Below are 26,589 nucleotides of genomic sequence, written 5' to 3' on the forward strand. Positions count from 1 at the left end.
CCGATCACTGACGTTTGTCAACAAAATGGTGCTTGACTCTTGAGATAGGCTAAATTACACCATATTGTTATTTTAATGACATTGAGGTTGAGCATACATTTTTTTAAATACCTTCGCGAAGTAAAACTTCTGTACGTAGTACTTATTATTATTCTGTGGTTCCACGGACAATCTTATCTGCCTACAGTATGACCTACGCGGCGCCAAAATGGTGAAACTAAAATGGGCACAGAAATATAAAAGCAGCCAGTTCAGTGTGTAATATTACAGGTCAAGTAGGGTACATACACGGATTGCTACTGTAATCGTTACACACCGTGCTACAAACCGCCCAAAGCAGTCACAGCGGTTCCGTGCTGCGTGTATGTAGAATGAGAATTACAGTGATTCTAGTTTGCTTGCTGCGCAGTCGCAGCTTGAAGCTGCCGATACAAGCGGCTTCAAGATATCCTTGTATGGCGGGCCTTAATAAAACTAGAGTAAACAATGATTTCAAAAATAAACAATGATAAGAAGGGAATCACATGATTATTGCCATTATGATTGTAGATTAGATACAATTGCATCGCGATATTACGTATAAAAGACTGCATTCTTTATTTTGGCCAGATTTCTTCATTTTTGTTACAAGTTCTGTTCATTGTGATAAACAACAGAAGTTTAATCAATGGCTGGGAAAAGGTGCGTACATTTCAAATTAAACAATAACTTCTTCTTTAAGCACTATTCTATAATTTACATTGTAATGGTAATTGAGAACTTGTTTTCTGTGCTAATTTCTTTAATACGGATGTCAGATATCTTTAAAGATATTTAATCAGTGCGTCTCTCACAATTTATCTCTATCAACCAAAAATGCACACATTGACGTAACAGCTGCAAATCCTATATCTAAAGTGACGATTAGAATGGAAATGCCACTTTAAAACAGTGTTCAACAAGTGTGTAACTTTTAATTAGTGAGGGGGTTCTAGAATGGGAGAGTCATCATCATCATTTCAGCCACAGGACGTCCACTGCTGAATATAGGCTGCCCCAAATGATTTCCAAGTTGACCGGTTGGTAGCGGCCTGCATCCAGCGCCTTGCTACCTTTATGAGGTCGTCGGTGCACCTTGTGGGTTGAAGTCCTACGCTGCGCTTTCCGTAAAGGAAAGTGTATAACAATACCTAATCCAAATATTTTCAGTGAGAAGCTACCACGACGTATTAACTATTCGGCGTTGTTATATTTGAACGAAGTGACGTCACGAGTGGTGGCCCAAACCGGGATTCCGAGCGACAGATTCCATCTTGGAAAGCTCGTTCTGCAGAGCCTAAAAGATGACCCTGATTTCATTTTGCAGGTAAGATACTTCAGCCATCTACACTAATTTATAAAGAGGAAAACTTTGTTTGTTTGGTTGTAATGAATAGGCTCAAAAACTACTGGACCGTTTTTAAAAAATCTTTCACCATTTGTTTGTCTTTAAGGTTCCCTGGAAGGGAATTTCATATGGCGTTAAGTTTGCCTTGGTACCTAAATTGTAAATGTGCATTAATGTTTCAATAAACTATAATTATTAAAGCTGATCTGATGGTCCAACCACTGTCGACGATTAAATTGTATGGCAAGAACGACGCCACGTAACACCAAAAAATCTAGTGCGATTTTTATTTTCGATAGCGTTCATAGCGTAGGTACCGTCTGCCTGTTGTTGTGAACCCACCAATGCTTACAAGCATAGTTTGTCCAGAAGTGGACGTATTTTGCTTGAAACTTTTAGAGATTCAATGGGTACCTACTTTATACCTAGATTACAGAGTCATAGTATGATAAACTTTCAAGAAGAGCGTATCTACATCCTAAAGGCCAGCAACGCACCTGTAACGCCCCTGGGACTGCGAGTGTCTATGGGCGACGGTAATCACTTACCATCAGGTGATCCACCTGCTCGTTTGCCTCCAGTCACATGAAAAAAAAAGAAATAAGTTTCGTCTTTGAATGATTCACAACTGAGAGGAAAGTAACACTCAGTAGTGAAATATACTTACATATCAGTACCTCCAGTAGGAAAAACTTTCGAGTTCGTTTCGTTGCGTATTCAAAGTGTCATCGAAAAATTTTGTATGAAAAATTAAACAGCGCCCCCTAGGGCGGCTATAATATAGGGGGCGCTGTTTAATTTTTCATACAAAATTTTTCGATGACACTTTGAATACGCAACGAAACGAACTCGAAAGTTTTTCCTACTAGAGGTACTGATATGTAAGTATATTTCACAGATCGACGGAGCACTGGGTGTATCAGAAACCAACGGATCAGTTCTGGAGCGCTCCGTCCGCTGCGCCACCGCCCTTCGGAGGCTGGGGGTCCAGCGAGGAGACGTCATGGTCTTCATGGCTCCCAACCACTTGGACTTGGCCATACCATTCTACGCAGCGCTGTATCTTGGCATCCTGATTGCAGGCGTCGACGTGAGTTTGGGAGTCCGTGCGTATTAATTATTTGATATTACCATTGTGCTTGCTGAGTTTACGTTAGGTGTGATCGGTAGCGAGTGCGTCAAAAAATTTATGAAGATTTTAGTTCTTGAAAGTAACCACTAGGGGCGCCGCACAATCTTTCATATTTTTTTACGCAGTCGCTATAGCGAGCACACCTAACGTAAAGTCATGGTTAGCAGCACACAGAATTAATATTGCCGGGCTGGATGGGACGCTGACTCATAATTATTATTTATAATTTCAGAGGAACTTGAAGGAACATTTGAAATGCACAAGCCAAAAGTAGTTTTCTGCCAAACAGGCAAAGCGTCAGAAATAGAAGCAGCTTTAAAGATACTTAATTATAAAACCCAAATTGTCACCTTTGACAAAGGAAATAAATTCAGCACTTTTACTGATTTACTTCAGGAATATGGAGACGGCACACCAGTAGAAGATTTTGTGTAAGTATAATAGCGACGCAGGCCGCTACCAACCGGGCAATATGGAAAGCATTAGGGGAGGCCTATGTTCAGCAGTGGACGTCCTATGGCTGAGATGATGATGATGAGGACCCATTCCTAACAATGCACAGTGGCTCAATGACACGTACTATCCGTTCGCGATAAATTTGCCGCTGGCTGGCTGGTGATGATAATAATAGCGTTCAGCGTAATGGCTCATTCATAAACGTTGCGTTAAGACCCGTGTCTTTCTTTTTAAGTATAATAGCGAATTTCTAAAAGTAAGTGGCAGTGGGCGGGGTACATAACTCGCAGAGCTGATGGTAGCTGTGGCAGAAAATTTCTCGAATGGCGATCACGGGCCGGAAGACGTAGTGTGGGCAGTACCTACCCCCACTTAGGGACCGACGATCTGGTGAGGTCGCGAGAGGTGTCTGGATGCGGGTGGCGCAGGACCGGTCGTTATGGAAATCTTTGTCCAACTCGGGGAGACCTTTGTCCAATTGTTGACGTCATTTGGCTGAAATGAACGATAATGGTCCCTATTACCAAAGAATTGTCTTCTGTTTTCATTAATAATTTGTAATCATCATCTTCTTCAGACCATCCGACTTCGACCCCGAAGAAACCGCGGCTCTCCTCACGTCAACCAGCGGTACAACTGGTCTACCAAAGGCGGCGGTACTCACCCATAAAAACCTGACACTAGGAGCTATATCTTACATGTAAGTAATACTTAAAGTTCCTTAAGAGTGGTAGTGGTCCTACTCTGCTCTGCCTGCTACACTGTAGACTGCTATTGGGGCTCTTTCCCACGGAGATTTCCCGTTTTTAGTGTCCCGCAAAAAACAGAAACAGAACCCTTTCCTGCGCTTGTGTGTGTTAACACTCCAGTTTTGCGAGATTCAGCTTAGTACGGCAGTGTAGGGTAATTGCGCCGGTTTTCCGTCCAGCTCCTGTTTTCGTCCATTTGACCGACTTGCCACAAACAAATACGGAAAATTAGAATACAAACCTAACTTTCCGTGCAAGTTTGGACTTGTTACAATCTATAATATCTAAGTAACAGTTCTGCCTGCATGAAAATGTAATTTGATAAGTAATAACTCCAAAAAAATCTACGGAAGTTGCTACTGCACACAGGTGAATGGAAAACGTCGTCAAGTTAGAAAAAAAACGTGCTGGTAGGGAACTTTCATGGTATGTTTAATTACTGTTTTAGCTACTTTATGTAAATGTTTTTGGCACGTATGTCTAATTATTAGCATAATAAACACTATTTTAAGGGTTTATTTAAGCTTTTGTATAGAAATCTTAGATAATTAAGTGGACTAATACTAGCATAACAATTTTGCAAGATTTTAGTTTTCGTCCACGTGGACGGAAACCCTGACACCTAGTTAATATTTTTAATAATCATTTTACTTCAATGGACCTACAAAATACAATGTTTTTTCTTCCAATATGATCTTTATTGCTATTACAACAAACATTTTAGTTTACGTCCACTTTTTAACAGTGATAAACCCATAAAAACCGTTAAAAATATGTGGACGAAAACAAAAAACAGCTTTAAACGTTGTTGTGTTTTCGTCCATGACGTCATGAGCAAGCACTGGGGTGGACGAAAACCAAAATTAGCTATTCCTGTAGATTAGTTTTCGTCCATTTGTCCTTCGACCTATTGAAATATTTTCCTGAATTTAGGTAAGAAACTTATTTAAATCTTTTTGATATCATTTGAAAGCTAACAAAATTACCTTTCAAATGATATACCACAATCCATAGTTACTGTATTGTAGAGTTGGTTTTAAGTTAATAATTCAACTGCACCCTTTTTTCTACACAGTGGTCGAAAACTAGCGTACACTAGTGGACGAAAACTAATTTTTTTGGACGAAAACCAGTGAAATCGCCGCTTTTACATAAAATATTTTTTATAAAAAAACCCGTGGTATTTACTTATTGTCATATAATATTAACGTAAAGTAGACTATGTAAGGACTAAAACGACATATGATACATATGAGTAAGGGTATTTTAAAATATTTATTTCGCATCACAAAGTTGGCAACTCCGATAATTGGACGAAAACTAACGCACTTACCCTACTTACCATGAGTTTACGTTTGGTGTTATAGCTAGTGACTGCGTAAAAAATGACATTAAATGAATGACAAATTGTACAGCGCCCCTACTGGCTACTTTAAAGAAACTAAAATCTTCATAGAATTTTTTGACGCACTCGCTGCGTCTTTCCATTCTATACATAGCCAGAACGCAAGGGTGTGAAACTAATCGAGTATAGTTTGGATATGACTTTTTTTACTAAGCTCCTCCAAACTATACACGACTAGTACGCATACGCTGCGTACTGCTCGCGTATACTTTGTAGTGACTTAGGTCAATGATCTTCCTCCAAAATATACATCGCCAGTACGCATACGGACTAATCATGTATGTATAATAAGTCCGTGATTACAATTTATACGCGAGTAGTTGCATGTAGTCATTTTGACTTATTGACCTCTCTTTCTATTACATACTAGCTTTCCGCCCGCGGCTTCGCTCGCGTGGAATTTTGTCTGTAAAAAAAAAAAAAAATCAACTAAACACACTCTAGTCAAGTGTAAGTGGTGTAGTAGAAACTAATCGAGTATAGTTTGGAGATGACTTTTTTTACTAAGCTCCTCCAAACTATACACGATCAGTACGCAAAATTCGTGTATAGTTTGGAGTCACAGATTTACAAACAGGCACTCCGAAATATACACGAGCAGTTTCCTATGGGTGCGTTCTGGCCATGTATAGAACGGAAAGACGCGCACTCGCTAGCGAGTACACCTAACCATACTTATTATTATTCTGTGACCTAACGTAAACTCATGGTAAGCACATTGGATCCCGTTTTTGCTGTGGAAAAGGCCCCTTATGCTTAAGTAATCGAACATTTTAGTTTTAAAACGGCCTGCCCTAGACTCAGGCAGAACTAGATTGTGTAAACTTAATGTTAAAGGTTTTCTAAATCTTGTCCAGGTGCAGTTTTCACGATTTTCCTACACCCACAAACCTGTACCTCATCCTTTCAACTCTGCAATGGCTGACGGCTGGTATACATAACATTGCATCTCCTATATTCCGATACACTCGTCTGCAGACATCAGCTCCTTCTACGACGAGACATATTTATGACCTTATAAACAAGTTTAAGGTAAGTAAAATACTACAGTTGACTACGCATCTGGCAGCCGTGACGTCACATCAACGCTCTGACACGGACGGGAGGTGCGCGGATAAGTGCGATCGGGCCTAAATACGTAATCCTTATAAATCTCAATTTAGATGAATTTATCATTATGGAACAACTAGCTTTTGCAAGCATGATCAAGATTTCATAGTATTAGAAATGTCCTAGCCTATATTTTATTCCGTTCCGTATAAAATCCGTTCAGCAGCTTTTAGGTGAACTAAGTATTATTTTTTTAGAAATGATTCCATAAAATTAATGCTATTTTTAACTTCTTTCGCCAAAATCTATTTTATTTTATTTTATTTTTCTTTCAGAAATTCAGAAAACCACAGCTCTTTATAATAATAATACAAAACAGGTATTTTTGTTCTTACAGCCAATAATGGATTCTATATATTATTACAATCTCGTAAAAAACAGTCAAAGGGGCAAAACAAAGAAACATAGGCTTGCATGCAGGTTGTGTGTGTGTGTGTGTAGCAAGTACTTAACTATGAACATTAATTCATTTTAATTTGTGCCATTTTTCAGCCAACCTGCACTCTTCTGACTCCACCAGTGATGCTGTCAATTGTGGCTAATGAAGACAAGGTCGAATGTGATTTATCCTGTTTGGAAACAATATTTTTAGCTGGTAACCACGTGACAACCACTCTCATAGATGCTGTAAAGGTATTAGTATAGTATAGTACTATCCGTTCGCTTTAAGTTCTCGAACTCGAAGAGAAGCGTCTACAAAAACACTATATTTAAAATACTTTTTATTTATTAATATTAATAAAAATTGTGTATTTGCGTAAAATAAGACACATTAATTGCGTTTAATCGCGGTTGGAAGAGGGGACGCGCATTTCACGGACCGGCAAACTTAGCGCGAACGGGTAGTATAGTATTATACATATTGACCGGCTCGAGTTGATACGGTTACGACCCGTTTCCGGGTTGATCAATGTGTTTCGTCCGCTTTCATATTAGGACGTCAGAAGCGCGACAACAACGCGGCAGCGGCGTTTTTATAATGTGAAGGCATGCATCCGCTGTCACATAGTACCTATGAAATTTTTGGGCAGCGCGTCTGTCGCGCATTTGTCGCGCTGCTAAATCGCCTAAATTCCGTGGAGGGTAGTTGAACGGGAAGCATGGTCGATCTGTTTTGATGACTTACTTGACTTATGGTCCTATGTCCCCTAGATGGAGCAGAGGGCGTCCACAACAGTCCTCCATCTCGTTCGGTCTTGAGCTTCTCGCTTGATCTCGCTCCAGGTCTTGCCGATCTTCTTCGCCTCGTCCGCTACAGTGCGCCGCCAAGTTTGCCTGGGTCGACCACGTTTGCGTTTTCCTTGGGGATTCCAATCCAGAGCCTGCTTAGGGATGTGATCGGGGTCCCTTCGGAGAGTGTGGCCAATCCAGTTCCACCTGCGGCGCTTGATCTGCTGGTCGATCGGAATTTCGTGGCAGCGTTCCAATAGATCTGTTTTAATGGTTTCAATTTATTATTTAATGGATTTTAGTGTACAAAGTTTGGTGTTATTTTGTGTTCTAAAGTGCAGTGAAGTGATAAATTATAAAAAAAAAAACATTGATACACTTCGAATTTGAGCGCGCATCGAGTGTCGAGTGGGTTGTCGTATGAACAACCTGCTTTGGACTCGGTGGCGTCTTGAAACCTGCATACTTAACTCCACGGAATCCATGAAAAATCAATAGAACTGAAACACCCACGTTCTGTTGATAAATTATATCAATTTTTCACTCTACATTGGCAGAAATAAACCTCCCCGAGAGGTTTGGTTGCCACTAAATAAAAAAAATCGCCTAAATGTGAAAGCGCTCTTAATCTTTAATTTTTTTGACACCCTGTGTATTAAATCTCCAGACTGTAGCGCCACAGACGGATGTCGTCAACCTATTTGGCGTGAGCGAGGCCGCGGGTGTGGTATTGATGTGGGATGTGGAAGCTCTAAAAGGATCCAATGGCAGAGTGTTGGGGCATCTACAATACCGGGTAAATATAGTCAACACTGGCTGCGGAGCCCGTTATTATAAAGGCGAATGTTTGTGAGTGGGTATGTTTGTTACTTCTAAACGTTTAAACGGCTGGAGCGATTTTAATAAAATTGGGTATGGAGTTAGCTGACACCTTGGATTAACATAATACCTATTATAGGCTACGTTTTACCGCGGCGGGTAACACCGCGGGGCACAGCTAGTTATAGATAGATAAAATAGCATTTGTTAAAATGTTGTTATAGGGAACTGTTCTAGTTTTTTATGAATAAGCAATTTTTCGTATCTATTTCCAGTTAGTAGATCCTGAAACATTAGAAGACATCTATGAACCTGACGTTCCCGGGGAACTGTGGCTAAACGGTCCGAGCATATTTAAGGTAAAAATAATATTAAATATTGCAGATTTTTTTCAATATTCATTTGTTTATTAGCTAGTATATATCAATTTGTTTTATTTTGGACATCATTTCCTGACAACTGAATTTCATGAAATTATGCGGTCGAGAAAGGTTACGTCTGTAACCGTTGTTGTGACAGACATTTTTATCATGTTTTATTTTTTTTCTTACTCGTAATTGCCATGACTTTTTTTAACATAACAATTTGAATCATTGTCTTATTTTGATTTACAAAACAAAGTTCTGTTTGAAAAGCCTATTGTTTCAAATTGGATATTTTTTCTTGCGTATTTACACGCCTATTCTTTGCAGGGTTACTACGACAATCCAAAGGCCACCAAAGAGACGTTTTCGGAAGACGGCTGGTTTAGAACGGGAGATCTGTTGAAAAGGGATAATAACCACAATTACTTCTTCGTGGACCGTATAAAGACGCTGTTGAAATACAGGGTCCACCAAGTAAGTGGTCCTACGAGTAGGTATTACCTACGTACTTGACCACACCACATGCGACTTACCTAACTTCATCATCATCATCATCTCAGCTATAGGACGTCCACTGCTGAACATAGGCCTCCCCAATGCTTTCCATGTTGCCCGGTTGGTAGCGGCCTGCGTCCAGCGCCTTCCTGCTACCTTTATGTTGTCGTCGGCCCACCTTGCGGGTGGACGTCTCACGCTGCGTTTTCCGGAACGCGGCCTCCACTCCAGAACCTTGATGCCCCATCGGCCGTCAGTTCTGCGTACTAAGTATATGCCCTGCCCATTGCCACTTCAGTTTGCTAATCCGTCGGGCTATGTCAGCGACTTTAGTTCGTTTACGGATCTTACCTAACTTAACGAAATATATTTTTTAATTTTCAAATCATATAGAACTCTACTAAAGAAGAAGATCCATTTTCTATGAACGAAAAACCCAGAATCGATTGGGACTAAATGGGTATCAGTAGCTTCCTTAAGGTGAGTATAAACTAGAGCATTTTCTCGAGCATTTCTATATAATGTAACATTTATTTATTTATTTATTTGTAATACGTATACAAACAGTTTACAGTCTGGGCTTCATCGTAAAGAAAAAGTGTTAATTACATTTTACGAATAGTACAATACAGGTAAAATGTTACGACATTTGGTTCGTGAAAAGGTGATACTCTAGAACATATCATAGAGCGGCTCTTTGTTCTGTTACAAGTAAATGCTCTACTCTAGTCTATACTCACCTTTATAATGCACATTTTTACCCCACCGAGAGCTCAACGTCGAAATCAATAGAGTACCTATAGAAGTTAAAGACTGACAAAGTTTTTATGAATAGGTTGATTTTTACCAGTCTTTCAGATTTGTATGCTCTGTCACGTCATAATTATGTCAATGTCACCCCTCCCGTGGCACTCCCATGCCCTGCATTGACTGAATTTTATTAGCGCCAGACCTATAGTTCCTATTACTACTACCAGAGTAAATACAAATGAGTAGGTTATCTTCATAGAAACGCACCGCGCGCGGTTTGTATGTGAGCGCGCCAATAGGTACGTATGCGGCGCGCACGCAAACACTGACAAAATTTAGCGTGGTTTAACGGGGAGTTGCATGAGTAGTATGAAGATAACCTACTCATTTGTATTTACTCTGCTACTACACAGTATTGTCATAACATGCAGGTATCGCCTGTAGAAGTGGAAGGGGTGATTCGAAGACACCCAGGGGTATACGACGTGGTGGTCATAGGAGTGCCAGATGAAGTGTGTGGGGACTTGCCCGCCGCCTGTGTGGTCACCCGTAGCGGCTACACTGTCACTGCACAGGAGATCAAAGACTTGGTGAAAGGTAAATTGAAGCCCGTATTACATTACTATGAGGTCTCACAGTCCGCGTGGACGCACAGGGTGACACACGCACCAATCACAGAGCTCTATTCAACGCGAGTTTATTAATATCTTACTACTGACTCGGCGAGTTTCGTACCGCCTACGGTCATCAGAAATAAAGTACGACCTGACAGAGCTAACTGCGCACTTCACTGGAACATGACTCTATCTCACTTACCCGCTCCCCGCGTTCGCCCCGTTCATAACCTAATTTTCCCGCTCATAGATTATGCTGATGTGTGTTATCCGGACCTTAATCAAGTTCTCCTTAACAAACTGGACCGCCTTCTCAACAATTGTATCCGGTTCATATTTTGTCTACGTAAGTATGACCGCATCTCCTCCTACCGATCTGAGCTCAAATGGCTACCTGTTCCTCTACGGCGTAATGCCAGAATTCTCACTACACTTTTTACCATCATAAACGACCCTAATGCTCCTTCCTATCTGAAATCTCAGTATACTCTTCTAAGTTCAACTCACGTAAGGCAACTTCGTTCCTCCAACAAACTTCTTTCTACCCCATCCCACTGCACTGGTTTCCTCTCTAACTCATTCCTTCTCCAATCTATTCGCCTTTGGAACGCTCTTCCCGAGAACATTAGGCAGGCTCCCAGCAAGTTTGTGTTCAAATACACTGTGCGCAAGCATTTCCTTGAACGTATCTCGTCGTCTTGATCTCTCTTAAACCTTCTCGTTATCCACCGTATATTATGTATATGCATGTATTTATGTAGGTATATATGTATGCAGGGTGTTAGGTAAATGGGTATATGAGCCGACACTAGCCCATATTAACATGGTCATATAAATGGTATGGTGAAGTCAGAAAATGTATATCTTCATTTTAATTATTTTAATTTTCATACAAATCGGAATTTATAAAAAATATTTTGTATGAAAATTTAAAAAAAATAAATGATGATATCATATTTCTGACTTCACCATACCATTTATATGCCCATGTTAACATGGGCTAGTGTCGGCTCATATACCCATTTACCTAACACCCTGTATATTTTGTATTAATTAATATTATAAAATTTTATGTATTATATTAGATTTTATTTTTTTGTATTTGTACTATTTTGCACCGCCTACTTAAATTCTCTGTTTTGTTTAATTTTCTGGTTAGCTGGAGGAGAATGCCACATGGCATTAAGCTCGCCTGTTGTACCACTGTATTTTGATGTGTGCAATAAAGATTTTAAATAAATAAATAAATAATAACAGTGTCGATGTGACGTCACGGCTGCCAGTTGCGCTGTTAACTCGACCCGGTTGTAATAGGATTCTATTTAATAGTTAAAGAATTTATAAGATTGATATAACTAGTTGTTTAGAAGCATATTCAATGTAAAAAAACAATAGTTTGTGTAGGAAAGTTATTATAATGTAAGCACTATCATCATCAACAGCCCTTTACAGTCCACTGCTGGACTATGAGCCTCCTCCACTATAGTGGAGGGTTTTGCCATAATCTCCACGCTTGGCAGGCGGGTTGGAGATCGCAGTTTAAAAGATTGATGTTTTTCAGAGAGCGCTGCTGCCCATTCTCTGTTTGATGTGTATTGTTTTTAATGTAAGCACTATTTTCCAGAAAACCTGGCAGACTCCAAACAACTCCGAGGCGGAGTGGTGTTCATGAAGCAACTACCCCTGACTGTCACTAACAAGATAGACAGGAGAACATTAAAGAAACTTGTCACTGAAATGATAAGGGAATAAGAGAAAACTGTTATAAAAGTTTATATTTATTTATTGTAAAAATAAAATTTCTAAACTTCAGTGTATTTTTTCTGTCATGCGGTTTTAGGCACGCATTTCAATATTTCTTACAATACGTTTTTCCCATTACACTACACGCACGCGAATAGGAACAACCTCCTCCTTTTTAGAAGTCGGTTAAAACATAATTATGAAAACAACTACATTTCCATACTAAATGTCAAATCAAACAAGTTAAACAACGCCCGTTCTACTTTTATGATGGGGCTTAAATCTTTTATACAGTTCAACAGTGGCACGTTAATAATATCATATAGTATTACCACAGATAATATAATACCATTAGTGACTTTTTACAAACGTCTTCAGAAATTCGATACTTATGGTGCCATCTAGTGAGATTGATTTGGAATGATTCAAGATTTATAGGCATCGGGTTCCCGTGGTATTACCGTGACAGTGGGCTCAGTTGCCGAAAGAAAAGACATTTAGGTAAAAATTCAACCCGCGCGTCTTGGACCGTGGACTAAGCTAAAAGTGGGCCAAATCGACGGAAGATAATCCTGTCATAACATTGAAATCTATACTTACGAACAAAAATATGGAATCACCTCCTTGTGTTTTGTACCGAGCGAACTTAAGAACTGAATGACTATAAGTATCTGTGGTATTAATTTAAAGTTTATACCTAATATTACCTTTAAAATGGTGCCATTTTTATTTGCCTTCTATTAGTTATTTAGTTTTTGTGATCGCTCGAAATAAATAGGGTGATTCCATATTTTTGCTCGCGAGTGTAGTAGATAAATACCTACCTAAATAAATAGAAGTTCTTAGTTTACCACGCATTAAACTGAAGCTATTAGGCGGTTATCACACTGCACCGTGCTCCGCCGCGGAGCGCGGGGCGACAGATTTAATAATTGTATGCAAGTAAGTAGGGTAATTGCGCCGGTTTTCCGTCCAGCTCCTGTTTTCGTCCATTTGACCGACTTGCCACAAACAAATACGGAAAATTAGAATACAAACCTAACTTTCCGTGCAAGTTTGGACTTGTTACAATCTATAATATCTAAGTAACAGTTATGCCTGCATGAAAATGTAATTTGACAAGTAATAACTCCAAAAAAATCTACGGAAGTTGCTGCTGCACACAGGTGAATGGAAAACGTCATCAAGTTAGAAAAAAAAGGAGCCAGTAGGGAACTTTCATGGTATGTTTAATTACTGTTTTAGCTACTTTACGTAATGTTTTTGGCACGTATGTCTAATTATTAGCATAATAAACACTATTTTAAGGGTTTATTAAAGTTTTTGTATAGAAATCTTAGATAATTAAGTGGACTAATACTAGCATAACAATTTTGCAAGATTTTGGTTTTCGTCCACGTGGACGGAAACCCTGACACCTAGTTAATATTTTTAATAATCATTTTACTTCAATGGACCTACAAAATACAATGTTTTTTCTTCCAATATGATCTTTATTGCTATTACATTAAACATTTTAGTTTACGTCCACTTTTTAACAGTGATAAACCCATAAAAACCGTTAAAAAGATGTGGACGAAAACAAAAAACAGCTTTAAACGTTGTTGTGTTTTCGTCCATGACGTCATGAGCAAGCACTGGGGTGGACGAAAACCAAAATTAGCTATTCCTGTAGATTAGTTTTCGTCCATTTGTCCTTCGACCTATTGCAATATTTTCCTAAATTTAGGTAAGAAACTTATTTAAATCTTTTTGATATCATTTGAAAGCTAACAAAATTACCTTTCAAATGATATACCACAATCCATAGTTACTGTATTGTAGAATTGGTTTTAAGTTAATAATTCAACTGCACCCTTTTTTCTACACAGTGGTCGAAAACTAGCGTACACTAGGACGAAAACTGATTTTTTTGGACGAAAACTAGTGAAATCGCCTCTTTTGCATAAAATATTTTTTATAAAAAAACCCGTGGTATTTACTTATTGTCATATAATATTAACGTAAAGTAGACTATATAAGGACTAAAATGACATATGATACATATGAGTAAGGGTATTTTAAGATATTCATTTCGCATCACAAAGTTGGCAACTCCGATAATTGGACGAAAACTAGCGCACTTACCCTACCTCAGTTTGTATAGAAAACACGCGCGGCACTTCACACTGACAACTCGTCCGCGCGCGTGATTTTTTACATGAAAAGAAAATCACGCGCTCCGCGGCGGAGTGCGGCGCAGTGCAGTGTGATAACCGCCTTAGCTGTATATCCTGGCTACACAGGAATTGCAGCGGTGGGAACGAGAGGTGGGAATAGTCCCGTATTTTACTATTATGACCAATTTGCTAGTTAAGTACTTTCCCATAACATTTAAACCATGTCGTCATGGAATCCCTATTTAAATTTTTGGACAGATTGTAGCAACGATAGTAACATTCCATCCCCCATTTCAAGGGGTTTGGGGGGTAAAATATTTTTTTTTATTATACTTTCAGTTTTAAGAATCAGAAGTCAGGGATAAAATCGTGGTTATTGGTGCTTTTAATATTTTCAATAAAAGACAGTTTAAATTGTGCTGTTATAATTTTAAGTTATAGCTCTACGACTAATCGTCCGTCTTTTTTCATGTCGGCCACCATTTTCTTCAACTTCATTCTGTCTATTTTGGTAGAGACGGTCATTGGAAGGTGGTCCATGAACACCACTCCTCCTCTAAGCTGCTTGGTGTCCGTAAGATTCTCTGAAAGAAAAAAAAATGCCAGAGTTATTTTGGTAATAAAATACTTATCTAGTGTTTTAATGAGATAAAACAAAGGTTTAAGTAACTTAAGAAAATGCCAGTTAGTACTTTGCGCCGAGTTCTGTATAATGTTCCTTAAGTCCGGTCGTCGCGCAGATAGAATTTCATACAATGATCGCATGCTCATTCTTATCGCTCGCGCGTATATTGCTGCCGCGACTGTGTGACACGGGTGGCCTCAGTGAGTGTGCGGGTAGCTTGGGGTCAATGTACGAAATTCTGTCTGCTCGGCGACCGGACTTTACCTTTGACCAAGTCCTTGATCTCCTGCGCAGTGAGTTGTCCCGGGGCGCGCGGCACCACGCACGCGGCGGGCAGGTCGCCGCACTCCTCGTCGGGCACGCCGATCACCACCACGTCGACCACTCCCGGGTGCTTGCGGATCACCCCTTCCACTTCCATGGGCGATATCTGTGGAGAGTCCAAATTCATTGTCTCTTTGTCCATAGACGAGACACAATAGACCCTGAACTTACTAAATAAGTTATCAAAATGAACTAAGTCGTCCCTACGTAAATACATAAAGGTTATCACACTTAATAACCCGGAAACTTATCGTAACCATTTATTTCAAGGCGGTCAGTATTCTTTATTAGAAACTCCGTATTGTGCAACGCACACTTATCCGCACCGTAACGTAAACGCTTTGCCTCGCCGCGAAAGGCGATACAGTGTTGATATTTTATCTTTCCGTGATAAGTGTGCTATGACCCAGTAAAGGGACTAAAATTGTGAAAATCCAAAGGAGGTTCAAACTGCATAATAATAATTTTTTTATAAGCAAGAAAGCAATAAAGCGTGTTTTAGACATTGTGTCACTAGTGTCTGCTTTACTTGATGATTCCTGTATTTCAGCAGCGTTTTCAAACGGTCTACGAAGAAGAAGTTGTAATTGGCATCCCTGCGTATCAGATCTCCCGTCTTGAACCAGCCATCTTCAGAAAACGCCTCTTTGGTTGCTTCTGGATTGTTGTAATAACCCTGGGACCAAAAAAATAAATTTAGGTTAAGAGGAGTTAGGAGTCCTCATTATGGTCTTGCACTAGTGGTAGAGTTAATTAAAATAGTTTTGAAAGCTGATATACCTTAAAAAGAGTAGGTCCTTTCACCCACAGCTCTCCAGGAACGTTCGGCTCGTCAATATCCTCTAATGTAGAGGGATCGACTAACTGAAAACAATAAAATATAAGGTAAGTGCCCCCTACTTCGGTATGTTAAGGCTCTTACGACTTTAACAATTTATTTAAAAATAACCAAGGATAATATCAGTATGAAAGCTTTAGTATGCTAAAGTTTGGTCTTTTGACAGTAACTTAATACATAAATTATACTTATATTGCTTAAACTTTTTTTAATATTAATTGTTCTGCGGACCTCTTGTTTGGATCCTGTTTCGTGATAAAATTTTGCCCTGTTTCTATGTTCGTGAACTCATGTCCCCTATTTCGGGATAAAGTTTTACGCATCGAGTTAGGATATTTTAATAATGATTAAGGGTTTAATAAATTTAAAAACGATAGTATAAATTTAGAATAAAATAATTCTGTGAAATTGACGATATTACTTACCTTAAACATTCATGTGAAATAATGTGAGTCTGTCTAGCTAGGTAGGTAGTGTAGGTACGTACCTTCGTATAAAGTTTTGATTTATTATTCTAACTATATGTGAAAATATTTATATAACCATCAGAAATGTAGGGGGGCCTTACCTCCCCCCCCCTCCCCTTCGTACCCATAAAATTTAGATTTTTTATTTCTAACGATATGTGAATAATATATTCAAACAAGACTAAATTTTAAAATTGTGGGGGGGGGGGGAACTAACCCCCCACCTCTGGAGCTGCTTCAAGTGAGGGTAGTCCCCCCCTGAAAATAACCCCATATACGCCAATGACTCATAATAAAAAATAAAAATTAATTAATTTATTACTTAGGTAGGTAAGTATTAAAAACTAAAAAATATGTCGATTTCTTTGATGTTATGTGTCATACAAGTACCTAACACTATACATTTATATATCACGAACTTGGGAAAAAGTAACAATAATTACGGTCCCTTGTTTCGTGATACTGATTATTCCAAATTCCCCAAGTAAAATTCATGGATTATTGTCAAATTGTGTCAATTAACTATTATCTATCCCATATAAAATACAAATAAACCAAGATAAATAAAACGAATCGAATTAAAACCAAAATTACGCTGGTTGTACTTATGCTAATTTATCTTAAAATTGGTCATTTATGTGAACTTCAAACTCGTGTCATATAATTTACGTCCTGAAACGTCCGTTTGAATACGGAAAAAATAAATTCTATTGACCGCAAATCCGTACTCTTATTAAGACACTGTATTTGTAAACCACATAACACAAATTGAATCTGAAGCAAGGCTAAGCTTTGTTTTAGTAATCAAACAATCTTTGGGGAGTCATAGAGCACCAGACTTTTCAGAATTGGTTGTTTGAAAAATTTAACACATAAGGATCTAATTTGAGTATTATTTTTTTTTAACAATAGCCATTTGGACACGTTCTCCCATAATCTTGGTGATTACAGTGAGGAATAAGCAGAACGGTTCCACCAGAACATCAGGATAGTGGAAGAATGATATCCACGGTCAATGGGACCGCCAGATGATGGCTGATTACTGTTGCCATAATTATGGAATTTTCCTGACCAAAACCATAACATAAAAGCTTACAGAAAAAGCTTTTTGTAGTTTTTTTTTCTACTATTTGATGAAAAGCAAATATATTTTTAATTTTTCTATCGTTCTTAAATAGGATCTTAGTGTAAATATTTTTTTTATACAGATTGGTATTTTTATTTTGGTTTTTTTCATATAAATAGTTAATAGTATTTATCTCAAGATCTAGAGTCAATTTGGCAAATCTAATATTTTTCTAGTATTCAGCACACTAGTCGCATACAGAATTGACTCTAAACTACCATGCCGCAAAATGACTGTTCCCCAGTGTTATTTGAGCTAGAAAAAAAACTTACGAACTTACGTACTATCACGAACTAGTAGCCGTTTACCTTAACACAGTTTCTTCTTTTTCAAACATAAAATACAACCCTACCCACTTTATTCAAAGGAGGTAAAATAAAATGAAATCATCACAGTGAATAAAATAAATATTACAACTATTTACTGCCCGATAGAGTTAACTGCGCACCTGGCAGCCGTGACGTCACATCGACGCTCTTACGGACGGGGCAAACGCGGGGAAGTGTGCGGGTGAGTGCGAGGAAGAGTCGCATTCCAGCGAGGTACACAGTAAGCTCAATCGGATTGTAGTAAAAACATGACAGACCACACGCGAAAAGGGAAACAGCCTAAACTTTATAATGTGTAAAGCCCGGTCTGTGAGCACGTAGAATTTTGTCCAATTACCCCAAGCTACCCATCCTTATCGCTTGCGCGTAATTATATTGCTGTCGCGACTGTGCGACGGGCGCGCGGGCGCCCGCAGTGAGAAAGCGAGCGCGACATCAACATAATTACGCGCGAGCGATAAGGATGGGTAGCTTGGGGTCATTGGACAAAATTCTACGTGCTCCCAGACCAGACTTTAGATAAATATTATAATTACCCGGTATTGTACATGCCCCACGACTTTGCCAATGGAACCCATAGGGGCTCCAGCGTCCCATGACATGACAAGACCTGTTATTTCGCTCATGCCATACATGTTAAGAACGTCTGCTTGCGGTGCCATAGTCTGTGGAGGGTTAGTTGTTCATAAGTAACATTAAGGATAGGAATATCGTTGTATGACGTAAAGAAGATACATAATAATAAGCGAAGTAACTACAAAAAGGCAGGTACTCAAGTTCGGTTGCCGAGCAGATAGAATTTCGTCCAATGACCCCAAGCTACCCATCCTTATCACTTGCACGCACTACCATATTGTTGTCGCGACTGTGCGACGTGCGACCGCAGTGAGTGTGCGAGCGCGACAACAATATAATTATACGCGAGCGATAAGAATGGGTAGCTTGGGGTCATTGGACGAAATTCTATCTGCTCGGCGACCGAATTTTACAGTAGACTGATTTTTGGAGTCTAAAGTGGTTTTGACTGTTTCAAAAACAGTTTTCACTGCAGGTCAAAACTACTTTAAATGATATTAATAATAACAATTTGTGTTAGAAAATACTAATGTTTACCTTTAGAATGTTTAATAGTGTAGTCGGCGTATGGCTGCCACCTAGTAAGATAGTGTCCAAGCAGGTAAAATCGCATTTTGCCCTGTCTTCAGCGGCCACGAGCGTCATCATATAAGTTGGACTCGTAAGTGTAGTGGTGGGCTGAAAGAGTTATCATCATCATCACGTTAGTCATCAAGCATTTGGTATCCAATGCAGGAGCAAAACCTCTGTATTTCACCAGAGGCAAGTGGAGGATTTGGTTTTACACTTCCTTAATCAAACGAGTTCGGAAGGATTGACATTATTATATTTTTTGTCCCTTCATCGCCTCTCACTACATCCACGGGAAGTACAGGGGTTAGTTTTATTTTATTCTGATAAAGTCCGGTCGCCGAGCACATAGACGAAATTCTATCTACTCGGCGACCGGACTTTAGTACCACACGGCACGGCTAATAATAAGTTAAACAAGCATGTAAGGTAAGTATTTAATGTTTGCTACGAGTTTGTCACCTACCTTATATTTGTTGATGATGTCATAAACATGTTCCCTAGTGCACGGCGCTGACGTCTGCAGACGAGTATACCGGTAGATAGGCGACGCGGTGTACTGTACACCAGCCGACAACCATTGAAGGGGGGAAACGAAGAAAAACAGTTTTGTCGGTGTTGGGAAGTCTGTGAATCGGGACCTGATAGTAAAACAAAGATAAAATAAAAGAAAAGAAAAAAATATCTACTTATTATAGGCAAGCTTATGAACAGTTTTAATAAAATAGGTTAGTGTAGTACGAGTAAGTAAAGTGTTTTATTCCATATTGGTTATAGAAAAAATGATTCATTTTGAAATCTTGATCATACACGTACGTCTTTTTGTAGACAAAGATATCATTAATATTTCAGCACTATTGGTGTAAAAACTTGCAGTTGCAAACGAAATCTTTAACCCTTGAGACAAAATAGTTAACGAGTTTAGATGATGATGCAAAAGAAGTTACATTATTATTTGCTTAAACTAATGTATTAATCAAATAAAATCCGACGAAATTATAAAGATAGCAGGAAGGCGCTGGACGCAGGCTGCTACCAATTGATCAACATGGATATCATCGGGGGAGGCTATGTTCAGCAGTGGACGTCCTATGGCTGAAATGATGATGATGATGATTAATCAAATAATTATAAAGTTCTCACAGAAACGGTGGTAATGCTATTGACAGGTTTTTGTGCGTCACTATCGCCGCCTTGGGTAGACCAGTGGACCCGCTTGTTGAAGTGAGGAAAGCCACGGTCTCTTCTGGATCAAAATCTGTTGGTCTGGAAGGAGATACAATTAATATTTAAGTCCACCTTTTTCAGAAGCTTGGGGCTGTTATTTGGATCAAGATCCAAATCGGTATGGCTAGATAATACCATCTTACCTAAGTCAATTGCCCTAACAGCAATGTTATGATAACTTTAACACAGTTAATGTAGTATTTATTTTGCCAGTTGAAGGTTTTGATAGTGACTTAAAGGATATGCTCTTGGATTCGCCAGGTTGAGGATTCCGGGTGAAGCTGTCGCTTCCACCTTCGGCTTGACTGTGGTACACTTGCCTTATTGTGATAAAAATGTTAGATTTAAATGTACTGAGAATGAGATGTACTTACTTGAAGTCTTCAACTCTTGTGTCATCTGCATTTTCTTCAAGGAAGTCAGTGAATGAATAGAATTTGCTTCCCTTATCAAATGTTATGACATGAGTTTTATTATTTTGTTTGAGTAGAGCTGTTTCGACATCGGTCGCTTTATCTGTCTGGCAGAAGATTAGTTTCGGTTTTAGAACTTCAAAGGTGTCTTCAAGTTCTCCTGAAAGAGATTATTTATTATTTAATAATCAGTATTACGAATTAATCCGTCGGACTATGTCATTACGGATCTTCTCATTTCTGATTCGATCTCGTAAAGAAACACCGAGCATAGCTCTCTCTCTCCATAGCACGACGTGCTCAATGATCGCTTGATCCTGCATCCAGCGCCTTCCTTGTACTTTTATGAGCATACGTAGCGGTACGGAAACATGGCCTCTCACTGGGCCTTATAATAAGCTCAAAGTTGCAATTTCGCTCATAAAGGTAGCAGGAAGGCGCTGGATGCAGGATTAACCGGTCAATAAGGAAATCATTGGGGGCGGCCTATGTGGTAGTGGACGTCCTATGGCTGAAATAATGATGATGATGATTATGTAGTAAATTGGTAGTAGTAAACCAAATTTTTAATTTGGAGTAGAATTAATATAACAAAAAATTACGCACGGACACCCAAAGTCATGTCGATGCCCGCTATAGTGACGCCTAGATACAGAGCAGCGTAGAATGCTATGGCCAGGTCGAGGTGGTTGGGAGCCATGATGACCATGACGTCTCCTCGCTGGACCCCCAGGCTCCTGAGAGCGGTGGCGCAGCGGACGGAGCGCTCCAGAACTGATCCGTTGGTTTCTGATACGTCGAAGGCTGCATCGATCTGGGTGGATAATAATTAGAGACTATAAGCACAGGACTGGAAGTGGAAATCCTTGGGGGACAAACACTACACACAAATTCACTCAACACACCACAAAGCCCACAAACACACTAACTACGAATGTATGTTAATACTTTTGGAAGAGCGGTAACCTCCTACTACAGGTATTATTATACCTACTTAAAAGGATGGTTACCAAAATATCCTGTTAAACCACTTTATTTATCAAATAAAACATTTTCATTTTCATTTTTCATTTTCATTTTCATTTGGGGGAGGCCTTTGACCAGCAGTGGACGTCATTTGGTTGAAACGAACGAACTATAGGATCACTTGGTAGTCGAGTTCTTTAACAGTGCTTCTTTTAAAGAGACATAACATGCATGATACAAGGTAGAATATGTTGTGCTGAGTGAGGACCAAAATATTATTATTTTATATCGGAAGTTAGAAAAAATAATTCACTCTCAGACATAATTTTACTACTTGTTTACAGTTCTTTCGCAAAACGATACAGGCACAGCTAGTAACTATCCAACAATAATGTATTATCGAGACCAGATTAAATCTTTACAAAAAGTGTAATTTTTAAAGGTGAGTGTAAGTAGGTAAACAAACATGATAAAAAGTTGCTAGGTAAGATAAGCACAATGATTGTATTTAAATAGGTAAGTTACTGAGTACTATCTGTGGTACTATTAAGTAATATTCGGTATTACATACATCATAGGTAGGGGAGAGGGGGGCAGCTTTGGACAGGGGCAGCTTAGAACAAATGAATTTAAAAATCACTGGTTTAGGCTACAATGGTATAAATCATAATTTATATTGCCAGCACTGATGCGCATAGCCGTCACATCTAATTTTTAATATCTAACTGTAGGTTAACCGGCAAAAGTGGTTTTTTGTTTTTGACTGCCAATTTCGCACTTTTTTATTTTAGTTCTAAGGTTTTTGTGGACGTAGTTTTATAAAATAGTGAGTGGTTTGTTTACTATATGGAAGTTTAAATAGTTTCAATGAAGATTTGATAAGAAATTGCGATATAAAAGTATGTTCCGTTATTAAATTTATGTTTTTTTCTGGAAATATACCCATGGGGCAGCTTTGAACGAAATGGTTGGGGCACCTTTGAACTTTATAAATTATCTTTTTTAAGTGGTATTATGAAACCTTAAGTTTTCTAATACTTCGTAGAAGGTTTTTAGATAAAAAATAAGCAGATTGCTTTACTGTGACAGATAAAATTTCAAGCTGGGTGAAGTCCGGGCAAAACCTAGTTTTAGTAGTTGATTGATATTTTTTAAATTATGCAGTTTTGTCTTTCATGTGTCATTAAACAGAAAGTTTATTATTATTTAGTTAATTGATATATCTTATATTTAGTTTTTTTAATAATATCCCTAAGTTTTGTGTTACTTTGTACAGAGTGATGTAAAATAAAATAAACATGTTAAATTGATCCCAAATGACACTGATCATTTAAAATTTTGTTTATTAATTATTTTAAAAATACACATTCATAAATATTCAGTTTTATTTCATTGAAAAAAAATACTAATTCAAAACTGCCCCAGGCGTGTTCAAGGCTGCCCCGACTACGGGGCAGTTTTGAACGTTTACAGGTCTGTGCAAAAATCTAAATATCTTAATAAGCGTTCATGAATAATTAAGAAGAACATCATTATTTTGTTGTGTGATAACCATGACCTCTATCTAGGAAGAAAAAATTAATGAAATCGTTCAAGTTTGGAAGATATTTAATAAAGTATGAAAATTGTTCAAAGCTGCCCCCCTCTCTACGATTTAAAATCGACTATTATAGGACTAGCGCTTAACGCAATTAGGTAGTGCCTGAGGTATGAGAGCGGCACGGGAGGGGTGATATTGAACATAATTATTATGACATGACAGAGCATACAAATCTGAAGCATAACTGAAGTCTTGCTGACGTTACATTGTCGTGCCGCTTCCATGATGATGATGATAATCCATCCGACCGATTTCAGTCATGGCGACCACTCCGACTCCTAGCTGTCTTGGCGGCACTAGCGTGCCCGAAGGTGGCTTACGTAGCCGATCTTCGCGGCAAACACCCTCGCACATTGAGGGCATCTGCCAACATAGTTATAGTGAATGGCGGCAGATGGACGGGCCTTCAAGTCATCGCACTTCGCGTCGTGTTCAGTCGTACGCTGCTCCACATACAATACCATAGATGCATGTTGAGTGTACCTATGCCTTAAAGTCAGACATTCCCCTGCATAGATACTACCTCCTACATACCATAAACCACGATATCTGAACGCGATGAAGGGGTCGGACTGGCCGACTCGCCATCCGAGGAACGCGCATTCAAACCGCTATGCGCTATTATGGTGAGGCCACTCGTAACAAAGCGTATTTAGCTTAGGACATACCTGCAGAACAAAATCAGGGTCATCTTTCAAGCTCTGTAGTATAACTTTTCCAACATGGAACCTGTCACTTGGTATGCCAGTCTGAGCCACCACCCTGGAGGCGAGCTCGTCAATGTAGAACCAAACTGAGTGGTTAATCCACCGCGGTAGTTTCTTGCTGAAATTGAAAACAGTAGTCAAAATATTGGGCTATTTTTTTCTGTTGCAATAATAAACAATCAACATTAGACCGGTCAGCTTTTATCTTATGAGCAGTAATTTTCCATCTCATGAGTACCTATGACGTGTGGTATCGCGTACGCAATCTGATACTGATACATCAAATTAATTATGAGGATTGCGTACGCATCCGCATACCTAATAAGTTCGGTCGGACTGGCCGACTCGAGATCAGAGGAACGCGGGTTCGAATCCCACCGCCTCTCGACCCAATCGTAATACAAGCATATTTAGCTTACCACGAAGGCTAATTTGTGCAAAAACAAATTACTCATAATCTTTAAAAAAATACTCAACTAAATAATAATTATAAATTATTGTAAATGAATAGCTACTTTTATTTTGAGACAAATAAATACTTTCTCTTTCTATCTATCTATTTAAAACTTGTCTGCTAACTGACCTTGGTTAATACAAAATGTGAGTACAGTTATTACCTATCGGACACTCGATAACATTCAGTGCCGTTCAAAGTCAAACGGCTGCTCACTTAAAATAATATCATCAACATCATTTCAGACATATTAGGGAGGTCCCAATGATGGTTGGTAGCGGCCTGCATCCAGCACCTTCCTGCTACTTTTATAAGATCATCGCTGCGCTTTCCGGTACATGGACTCCACTCCAGAACCTTGCTGCCCCATCGACTGTCAGTTCTGCGTAAATGTGCACTGCCCATTGCCACGTCCTTTAGCTTGTTAATACGACGGGCTATATCAGCGACTTTAGTTCGTTTACGGATCAAATGAAATCAAATCAAATCATTTATTTGCATTACATGTGTGGTCTTCTCATTTCTGATTCTTTCTCGTAAAGAAACACCGAGCATACCCCTCTTCATAGCACTAACTTTGAACTTATTTATAAGGCCTATAATACTGTGAGGCCACGTTTCCGTACCGTATGTCATCACTGGTAACACACACTGATTGTAGGCTTGAAGTATTTTGAACGAAAAAATGTTGTTTAGCTTCTCGAATGCTGTCTAGCCGAGTTGGATTCAACGATTGACTTCTTTCTTGAAATAATTGTACCTACCTAGCTGAATCGTTTGTCCGAGGTAGACACATTGTCAACAATCTCGAGCGAGAATCGAGCTCCCAACCTAAACCTAGGTAGGGCACTGGACGTTCGACATAAGCTTCGTTTTGCTCATGTTCATCCGAAGGCCTACCTGTTGAGAAACGCGATTAAGGTCTTCGAGCATTGTGCCGAGGTCTTCCAGCGAATCTGCCATGGCCACAATATTGTGGCAAACCGAAGGTGAGTTGATGTTTATGCCGAATCCTTTCCATTCAAGGAGTTTGAAGACGTACCTACCTATTCCAATGCAGCGGTGAACAGTTTCGGAGATATCAAATATCCCTGCCTTACCCTGACTGCAGCAGAGGAATCGCCCTCGTGCTTTGCTCCTGTACTCAGACCGACATGGTGGCGTTTCTGTACAAGCACTTTACACTTATTACTTATTGTTGGTGAAATGGTAAAGATATTTAATGTAATGTACCCACTAACCTTTTAGCCCCCATTCTTTACAATGATTGATTGATCTTGATTTAACTAAACACCACTTTTCTTTGGGCAGCACAATTAAGAATGATCATTTAATAGCTCTAAGATGCGTTATCATAATTATTGTAACTTGTTTATTATTGTGCGTCCTACTCGCGTAGATTGCGGGGAACGTGTCGGTTTGCAGGAACTTTTATTTGCCTTTAATCTTTAATAAACTAACTAGCCGCAGCTTGTGACTTTGCCTGCTTAAAAAAAGTCTTTCCAACTTTATTCACGAAAAAATTATTTTTATTTAAAAATAAGTTAGTACCTAGTAGTTATTGCGACAGTAAAATTTTAGATTAGAAAAAAATTAGTTTTTATGTGCCGGCAAATTTTGTTTGTGTTTTGGTACCGATTTTCATCAAAATTGGTTCAGCCATATAAAAATACTTCACTAGCTCCGCGGTGTAGGCTTTTTAAATTAACAAACACACATTATTGTATTTTAGTAACGGTGTAGGTTTATAGATACGTAACTAGTATTTTTCCTTATCAGAACTCGGCCCTATCATTTAATTTTAATTGTGCAAATGTAAATAAATAGGTACTTTTAATAGAGATAAAAGCTACTCAAAGATATAACACATTATCATATTAATTGTGTAGTACTTAATAATAGGCCTCTTGCTTATCTTGGGCTCTGCAATTCAAACTGTAAGGCTGGGTTGCACCATCTTACTTTAACTTTAACAAACGTCAAAAATCTGTCAAACTCCATACAAAAAGCACCGGTTATCGTCATAGTTACGGT

General features: G+C 38.9%; 2 protein-coding genes across 2 annotated transcripts; one reads left to right on the forward strand and one right to left on the reverse strand.

The window, feature by feature from the left end:
- The first annotated feature begins 559 nt into the window (after window positions 1-559).
- LOC114361481 (luciferin 4-monooxygenase-like) lies at window positions 560-12,243 on the forward strand. Its single transcript, XM_028316527.1, has 12 exons — window positions 560-681; window positions 1,189-1,345; window positions 2,265-2,472; window positions 2,731-2,929; window positions 3,532-3,654; window positions 5,966-6,140; window positions 6,711-6,851; window positions 8,056-8,184; window positions 8,483-8,566; window positions 8,900-9,046; window positions 10,249-10,414; window positions 12,056-12,243. The coding sequence occupies exons 1-12, from the start codon at window positions 668-670 to the stop codon at window positions 12,181-12,183; spliced, it is 1,671 nt and encodes a 556-aa protein (XP_028172328.1). The 5' UTR covers window positions 560-667; the 3' UTR covers window positions 12,184-12,243.
- Window positions 12,244-14,741: 2,498 nt separating this feature from the next.
- Window positions 14,742-26,212, reverse strand: LOC114361494 (luciferin 4-monooxygenase-like). Its single transcript, XM_028316543.1, has 12 exons — window positions 25,797-26,212; window positions 24,063-24,219; window positions 21,435-21,642; window positions 20,790-20,988; window positions 20,332-20,454; window positions 19,655-19,829; window positions 19,156-19,296; window positions 18,579-18,707; window positions 16,063-16,146; window positions 15,812-15,958; window positions 15,223-15,388; window positions 14,742-14,917 (listed from the first exon to the last, which is right to left on the reverse strand). The coding sequence occupies exons 1-12, from the start codon at window positions 25,808-25,810 to the stop codon at window positions 14,769-14,771; spliced, it is 1,692 nt and encodes a 563-aa protein (XP_028172344.1). The 5' UTR covers window positions 25,811-26,212; the 3' UTR covers window positions 14,742-14,768.
- Between the last annotated feature and the right edge of the window lie 377 nt (window positions 26,213-26,589).

This window comes from Ostrinia furnacalis, unplaced genomic scaffold, assembly GCF_004193835.3.
Source record: "Ostrinia furnacalis isolate ACB-3 unplaced genomic scaffold, ASM419383v2 OfSCF5758, whole genome shotgun sequence".
In the NCBI taxonomy this organism is placed as follows: Eukaryota; Metazoa; Arthropoda; class Insecta; order Lepidoptera; family Crambidae; genus Ostrinia; species Ostrinia furnacalis.

What these genes read in the sequence shown, in the direction of transcription:
- LOC114361481 (XM_028316527.1), top strand. An exon ending in CTCTCATAGATGCTGTAAAG is followed by an intron (nt 6,852 to 8,055) that starts GTATTAGTATAG and finishes TTAAATCTCCAG; the next exon opens with ACTGTAGCGCCACAGACGGA. An exon ending in TGGGGCATCTACAATACCGG is followed by an intron (nt 8,185 to 8,482) that starts GTAAATATAGTC and finishes ATCTATTTCCAG; the next exon opens with TTAGTAGATCCTGAAACATT.
- LOC114361494 (XM_028316543.1), bottom strand. An exon ending in CGACATGACTTTGGGTGTCC is followed by an intron (nt 20,989 to 21,434) that starts GTGCGTAATTTT and finishes AATCTCTTTCAG; the next exon opens with GAGAACTTGAAGACACCTTT. An exon ending in ACAAGAGTTGAAGACTTCAA is followed by an intron (nt 20,455 to 20,789) that starts GTAAGTACATCT and finishes ATCTCCTTCCAG; the next exon opens with ACCAACAGATTTTGATCCAG.